Below are 7,983 nucleotides of genomic sequence, written 5' to 3'. Positions count from 1 at the left end.
TTGAGCGTGTGAGAGAGCCTTTGCAGGGTCAATTGACCGTGTGGAGAGTGATGCTGATTGACCGTGAGGAGAGAGCTGTTGCACTGTCAATTGAGCGTGTGAGAACTGGTTGGGAGTGCAAAATTGCTGTTTGCGTATCATGTTGGGTAGCTGACATTATCACAGCTCTTTATCACAGCTCCATGCTGACAATGTCCGGTAGGGTGGGGCTAGTAGAGCCAGGGTGTGGCTAGTGAGTTAGGTTTAGCCACGTGTAGTCAAACGCGTGCATCACAACAACCAGACTAGCTACACAAAATCCAAGGTCAGATTCGGAATCAGCGTACGATTCTGCACAGGATGGCCTATAAGGATAAATTTATTAAGCTCTCTAATGACCGCAAATCGGCCAAACAAATCGGGGGTCAAAACCTTCCGTTTCGGGCAGAGAAACCCTAACGCTAAGCCTACTCTGGCACGAATTGGGGTCTATACGGATTGTTGCAGTTGTAAATCGTAAAGGGTCAGGCGCAGGGGTCCTGCTAGCGCCGGGTAAAATTGTATAGGGTCTATACGGATATTGACTAGTAGTTAGAAATGCAGACAAGCTTGAATCAAGAGCCCTTATTGGTCACCTCATTGGATATCAAGGCACAAACATCTTCCGGATCTGGTTACCTGCCACTGATGAGATTCTGGTCACTCAAGATGTTATATTTGAACCTTCTCAGTTCTTTGAAGGCTATGAAGGTTACGTTACAAATGACGTATTGCAAGAGATAGTCACAACAATTGCTTATCCACACACTCAAGCCAATCAGTATCATACAATCAAAGAACTATAACTCCTTCAACAAACTCATAGTACACCTGAGTTAGCTCAAGATGCTTCTCACGTTGGGGGTGTACAAACACCTCTACAAAACATCCAAGACTTTGGCTTAATCAACAATCAACTCCTCACTCTATCTCCATCAGCACAAGCCGATGATGAAGCAGTCATGGTCCCACAGGACAACACATCTCAAAATTCTCAGAATAAAGATGAGTTTGAATCTCCAATAAACCAAGGCAACATTCTATACCCAGATATCCCCCTGATCAACGAATTTGACATTTAACAGTCACTTGAACAAGAAGTCACTGATGAGGAGACTCAACCCAGTGAGACTCAGTTGAATCAACCAGAATCATCCTCCCCTGCAACACTGTCAACACATCGTGGCTCACTGTCAACACAAGGACAACAATGTCACCCACGAGGATCAACTGGTCTCAGAGGACCTCTCATTCAACCAAATCAAGGAAATCCACCATCAGAAGGCTATCGACGTTATGGTGAAACAGCTCCCAATAATATCAATCTTGATATTGATCAAAGTGCCATTATCAAAGGCAAGCGCACAAGACGGCAACCTGGAACATTCTTTACAGTTGCTTCTTTTGTTTCGAAGCTCAGTGATGAATCAAAAACTCATTACTTCAGTGCCTTCACATCCCAGGTTCTCAAACAACAATAGTCTGTTGGCAATACCCGTATTCATGTCAGTCAAGCACCACTACCTCCAAAGCATGTCAAACAGCTTGACTCTCATCCATTCAGTCAAGAGTTCAGAGCCATTATGTCAATTGAATGGAAGAACCTTTGATTGAAAGGCTGTTTCCAACAAACAGAGAAAACTCAAGAGACTGTCAAGGCTGAGGTTCTACCCCTCATGTGGGTATTCACTTACAAAACAGATGAAGATGGCTTTATTATACGCTTCAAAGCTCGACTAGTAGTCCGAGGAGACTTACAGTCACCACTGGATGATACCTATGCTGCAACACTGGCAATTCAAAACTTCCGAGCCCTTATCTCAATTGCCAATCACTTCAACCTTGAACTGAAACAGTACGATGTACCAGTAGCTTTTTTAAATGTTCCAATAAATTGAGAACTGTATGCAATCACTCTAGAGGGAGTCAATCAGATCGAGAATGGCCTGGGGAAGTTGCTTGCTGTTCAAAGAGCTTTATATGGCCTCAAGGAATCTCCATTGCTTTGGTACAACAAATGCCATAAAGAACTCATCAAGCTAGGCTTAAAACCAGTCAAAGGCTTCCCCCACCTTTACACCAATCGATTGCTCATCCTATTCATGTACGTTGATGATATTGTGATGGCTTTTCACAACTCCAATAGCCAACTCTATCAACAGTTCGAAAAATGTCTCATGGAACTGTACAACCTCAAGAAGATGGAAGACCTTGCTTGGTTTCTTGGTATACGTATTGTTTGAGACCGTTCAAGTCAACATACTTGGCTAATTCAGGATGCCTACATTGAGAAGGTCTGCTCTTGATTCAATATTGAGACACCACCAACCAGCCGATTCCTGGACACTCCAATCACTGACAACTGGCTGGATCCATCAGATGAAGAACCAAACAAAGAACGCACAAAGCTCTACCAACAGCTTGTTGGTTCCCTTGCCTATATTGCTGTATAGGGCAGACCTGATGTTGCTCGATCTCATGTTATATTAGTTTCCCATCTCATCAACCCAGGCCAGAAACATGTTGCTAAGGCAAGAAAGGTTTGGCTCTACCTACTTGGGACAAAAACACTTGCTCTCCAGCCTCATCTTTAGCAAATACATTGGAACCTGAGATGAGAGAATACCACACTGATGAACCAATCAACCAACCACTGTTTTATGGAGCTTCAGATGCATCTTATGCTGATGAACCAGAGACTCGACAAAGCTCACAAGGATATGCTTTCTTCTTTGGAGGTCTCATGATTGACTGGAAATCAACAGTCCAATGTACTGTCACCAAATCAACCACTGAGTCTGAGCTGCTCTCACTGTCACTTGCAGGGTCTCAGATGATTGAGTGGATGCGCTTCTTCAAGGGGATATCACTCTATCTTAATTCAACACCAACAATTCTATGTGATATCCAGCAAACCATTGGTATAGTCACAAAGAAGGAAGATCAACTTAATACCAAAGTCAAACATGTTGATATCCATCAGCTATGGGTTTGACAGGAAGTCTTAGCTGGTCAACTCAATGTGTCCTGGGTTTCTACCAACAACATGCCAGCCGATGGACTCACAAAGGCATTGCCCCATCAGAAGTTCAAGCAATTTGTCCATCAGTGTGGACTCATTGATATCAAACAACAACTCAATGCTCTCAAGCAGAAGGCAATCGACACAAAGGATCCTAATATCCTATTTCCTAACCGGTTTTAACACAAATTGATCTATCTGATTTCAATTTGGCCATTACAACAATGACCCAATTACTCTGTTACAGCTCCAATGACTCAACTTTGTCAAGCTATCATCATTTCACACTTGTTTCCTTGTTAGACCTGGGGGGTGTGTCGCAGTACAATAAGAGGTCATGTTACAGCACTGTATGAGGTTGTGTAAAAGGACCAACTGGACCAGACTCCTTCAAACAGTATCAGTAACATAACAGCTTCATGGTCAGTTCTTCTTTCCGTTCATTCACAGTATATAACCACACGGCTTGAGTACAATACAACTTCAGTGAACCTCAATATCCATTGCCCAATACCGATTATCTTCAGTACCATTACATCATTGCATTTGCGGTGGTTGGGGTTTGGCCCATGCGCTGCAAACAGATTAATGCCTTAGTACAGTAGCTACAAGAACTTTGTTGATGAGTGGTACCTTGATAGATTACAGGCTTGGAGAGATGGAAGGAAGAAGTACCTGCCTCCAGGCAAAGAGAAGGAGTTTGCTGACAAGCGTGATTGAGGATAAGTTTGGTGGGCTTTGGAGCACATCAACTTCACAATCACTACCTCACAAATGACGATTGTATTATATTGTATCATTACAAGGACTATTACATTGCTTCACACACATTGCACTACCATGTGCTGAAATTCTGACTTTGTAGTATTTTGATATGATGTTCTGAGGTTGAGTTTTGGTTTTGTCCACTTTGTCCGTAACGGTCCACCGTAGGATCGCTGACATTTGCCGTTCAATGCGTACATGGATGCCTTTGACACATCGCGCCTGGAGCAAGACCAGTCAACTACGCCTCTGCAGTGAGACTGTGAAAGATGAGTCTCTCAGTTGATTCTCACTCTGGTTAATGTTTGTTGCGGTATTAGTTGGTCCATACGAGACCCTATTGCCCTTACTTAGACTGTACTGGATTAGCACGTTCCAGAGTCAGTATATAGTCATCTTCTCCTCACTAGATAGCAACTCAGCGCAGTATTCCATCGACCCGATAGTCCTACGTTATCTTTTATCGTAGCTATCAGTATTCTACAGCGGCCCACGCCGCTACAATGTTGGGCTGACGTGCCACCGTATGGCCTCAACCTATATTGACTCCAGAGTTCCTTAAAGATAGCCGAAATAGTCTTCGAGGCTGTCTTTTTGAAGACTGACGTCGGGGCTCTTAATGGACATTCACTTGACTGTTGGATGTTGGCTACTATGCTAGCCCCCACAAAGCTCGCAAATCCGCCTCGACAAGATCCATATTCACAGCTATATCTAGCCCGGACTGTTGCCATTGAGACACTCTATTGACAGCCGCCAGCTTCTTGCGAAAAATGTCTCAATTTACGATGATCCATATACCAGAGGAACACTGACTGGTAAACCAAGCTACGTCTGGCGTGAGTTGTGTTCTCATGTGCTCTTCGCAATCATCGAAGTTCTTAGACTTCGTATTCCATCCCTGAGAAGGATCCAGCAGGAACCGCGCTTGGAATGGCCGACGGTGGTCTCAAGACTTCGAAGCTATTTGCTTTGAGGACTTGAAATTTAGAGTCGAATTATACTTTCGCCTCTTTGCCAATACTCCGCCGAAGATTATCATCAGACAGCATGGCATTTTGGGCATTGACGCTCGATAATGTAGCAATAGCTAGAGGAATCATAACGGACCATATGCCTTTTGTCCTTCACGTCAACGCCACTGACTGGCTCGAGGAGGCTGGTATTGAGAGTTGGACTCTGGGTCGAACCATCAGGCTTGTAGACGTCCCTGTGGTCCAGGGTGTTGATTTGCCGGATGTCTCTTCCGGTGACTTGCATGGAAAGTAACACACAAAGCGGCCCTGGATACCAAGTTTCCCTTGTGGAAGAACCTCAGCACAGTCTTGGCAACGATCAACGCTTTGTACATGTAATGCATCTATTCTGCAGCCTCTTCAGCATGACTCTTCGCTGTGCTCTCCCCATCAACACGCATATGCAGCTACCCATTCATATGTTTCTCCTTAAGAATCAAGTGGCCCTGGCTCGTAAACAGTCCCTTTCGGATATGACACTCTGCACTTCTGCGTAATCCGTGGTTACTCAGACATGCGCTTTTGTGCTCGGCATCAACACGCCTGTGGTCGAAGTACTGGATGCGTCCACGACATAGTCAAAATACATTCAATGATGGGATACTATGTGCAATTGAATTTCCGACTCTAGTGTTCGATTGAGTTGTGACTTCATGCATCGTGAAACTATAGTTCTGCATTAACCATTTGTTATCATTGTGTTTGCTCGCAAGTCTGCGGAGCTGAACCCTGATGACAGATATATGGATCCTCTCGGAATGACCCACTCTCTCTCCTCTACGTCCCAATAGCTCAGGTCTCTCCTCATGAGCTCCCACTTGGCCTGCTGTGTCTCACCTGGCTGGAGATATAGCTTGCTGAATCCTCTTAGCACCTTCACAGGCGTGCCTTGGGGTGTCGTATCTTGAGGAAGTGACACGTAAACCTGGGGTACAGCGGCACCTGCTCTGTGGCCCGAGTTCGTGATGTTCACTGTTACCACAGCTACATTGGTCCACAGATCGACCAAACCTCCTGGTTCGATACCCATGGACTTGTTGGCATACCGATTCAACGAGTCAACGACAAGTCGCGCGTTTAGACTCTCTCCCATTTCAAACTCGGTGTATGAAAGCCCGAAACCAAACTCATAGAGCGGTTCTTGGCCGGGGCTCGCGTCGAAGTATCTGTAATCAATCATCTGACCCTCAACGAAGTCCTCCGTCCATGCACTTGGATTTGTTGTATTCTCGGGTAATATAAGAATCGGAGGGCCGGCGTCTGATTCTTCCATGGGAATGGAATAGGGTAGCCGGCCAGAAGGCTCGACAGTTCCCCAGAGGACGTCAGTGATAGAGTTTCCAATTTCTTCTCCTGGATAGTGCGCAGCTAAGATAGCCGTCACATTCTCATTATTTGCCCACGGCATCAAAACTACGCCAGGACCGTGTGTCACCACGATAGTATTTGGGCACAGTGCTGCCGTGCTTTCGACGGCCATCGTAGCGTTCCACTGGAGATTCAGATCCGGTCTGTCAGTGCCTTCCGATGCATAGGCCTTCAGGAACAGTAAGCAGACTTGGGGTGTTGGATAGATAGTCGAAAAACGCCCCGCTGCAATCTCATTGTTGTCAAGCAGCAATTGTACTCGGCCACCAAGAGCGTTCACTTTGTTCCGTATGGCTTCGAGTGGGCTTACGAGATTGGTGTGTCGCATAGAGCCAGATCCGCCGCCAATGTCAAGCGCACCCATTTCGAAACCCTCTGGGACGTCTTCAGCGCGTGGAGGGACGAAAGCTGATCCAATTGTTGGATCGGGAAGACCGTTTCCAAAGAGCGCGAAGCTAGTTTCGTTTGTCAACGGCAGTGCGCCATTGACATTCTTCAGCAACACTGTGCCAGCTGCACCCAGCTCGCGGATACCGCGGGCATGATCGGCGCGAACGTCTAGAGCTGGTACTTCAGCATACGCTCTTGCTAAGGGCGATCCATGGCCAAACTGAGTAACAAGGAACGTGGGCCCAGTAGCAGGGTCCATCGCGGGGAAATCCATGTCTTGATTGAGTCGGAAATAGGGCGTCATAACTCTCGTTGCCATGTCATCAAGACGTTTCGTCGATACGTTGTTCGCTTGGACTGCTTCAAGCAGCTCGTCGCCAAAATAGCATGGAATACCACTTCCAGTGACATTTCCCGGCATCTCGAGGTCTAAACCTGCTTCCGCAAAGTTTACTGTAGAGTGCGTAGCGCCCCAGTCGGAGACTACGTAGCCAGGGAAAGCCAATTCGTCTTTGAGAATCGCTTTCAGAATCTCTGAGTTTGCACAGGAGTACGTCTGGTTCAGGCGACTGTAGGCGCACATGACAGATGATGTTCCAGCTCGGATAGCATTGGCGAATGGCCAGAGATAAAGCTCGTGAAGTGTCCGGTCGTCGATATTTGCAGAGATCGCTTCAATGACTGTCCCATCATCTCTGGTACTAGGCACGCGTTGTGTTTCTTGCTCATTGCCAATGTAATGCTTTGAGCTTGTCTGAACACCATTCGCTACTATACCGGACACTGACTCGCTCATAGCGACACCAGCGAGGTACGGATCTGGGCCAAATCCTTCCCAATTGCGACCGCCTCGAGGGTGGCGGCCCATAGGTCCAGTACTAGGTCTACGCCTTTGTGAGTTCAAGAAATTGACGTATCGGACCTAGGGTGTTCATACCCTAATAGAACGTGTATGCCTTTCATCCTGAACTCCTCTCCAAGGGCCAATCCTCGTTCGTGCATTAGACGTCTATCCCACGTCGCCGCCACAGTGATACCGGATGCAAACACACTCACTCCATCCGCTCGGTTGACCCCGTTTGGACCATCGGACATGCATAATCCAGAGTAGTTGAGTCGTTCGATCGGCGCGAGCGTACCTACACATGGTAGGAACGGAGGGGAGCCATAACTGCCGGTTGCAAGGCCGATCTTCTCTGATAGTTTGAGCTGAGAGACGAAGTTCCTGGCCTTCTCTGATGCTTCATCCCATGCTATACGTTCGCCGTTGGTGAGTCAATCTTTTAAACAGACAGTTTGCAGCTGCTTACAAAGGGGAGCCTTCAATGGCACATCAATAGCCGACACGTATTGCAGGGCAGTGAGGACACACACAAAACTCGGCGCGATTGCAGTATGCATGTT

General features: G+C 46.6%; 1 protein-coding gene across 1 annotated transcript; it reads right to left on the bottom strand.

Moving 5' to 3' along the window:
• Positions 1 to 5,500: 5,500 nt before the first annotated feature.
• On the bottom strand, positions 5,501 to 7,980 carry BU25DRAFT_466322 (glycoside hydrolase family 3 protein; the record flags this gene model as incomplete). Its single annotated transcript, XM_033710683.1, has 3 exons — positions 5,501 to 7,463; positions 7,517 to 7,832; positions 7,890 to 7,980. The coding sequence occupies 3 exons, from the start codon at positions 7,978 to 7,980 to the stop codon at positions 5,501 to 5,503; spliced, it is 2,370 nt and encodes a 789-aa protein (XP_033563371.1).
• Between the last annotated feature and the right edge of the window lie 3 nt (positions 7,981 to 7,983).

Source organism: Macroventuria anomochaeta, assembly GCF_010093625.1.
Source record: "Macroventuria anomochaeta strain CBS 525.71 unplaced genomic scaffold BU25scaffold_11, whole genome shotgun sequence".
NCBI lineage: Eukaryota > Fungi > Ascomycota > Dothideomycetes > Pleosporales > Didymellaceae > Macroventuria > Macroventuria anomochaeta.
The sequence above is the reverse complement of the archived record's forward strand: the minus strand, read 5'-3'. Positions and strand labels throughout refer to the sequence as shown.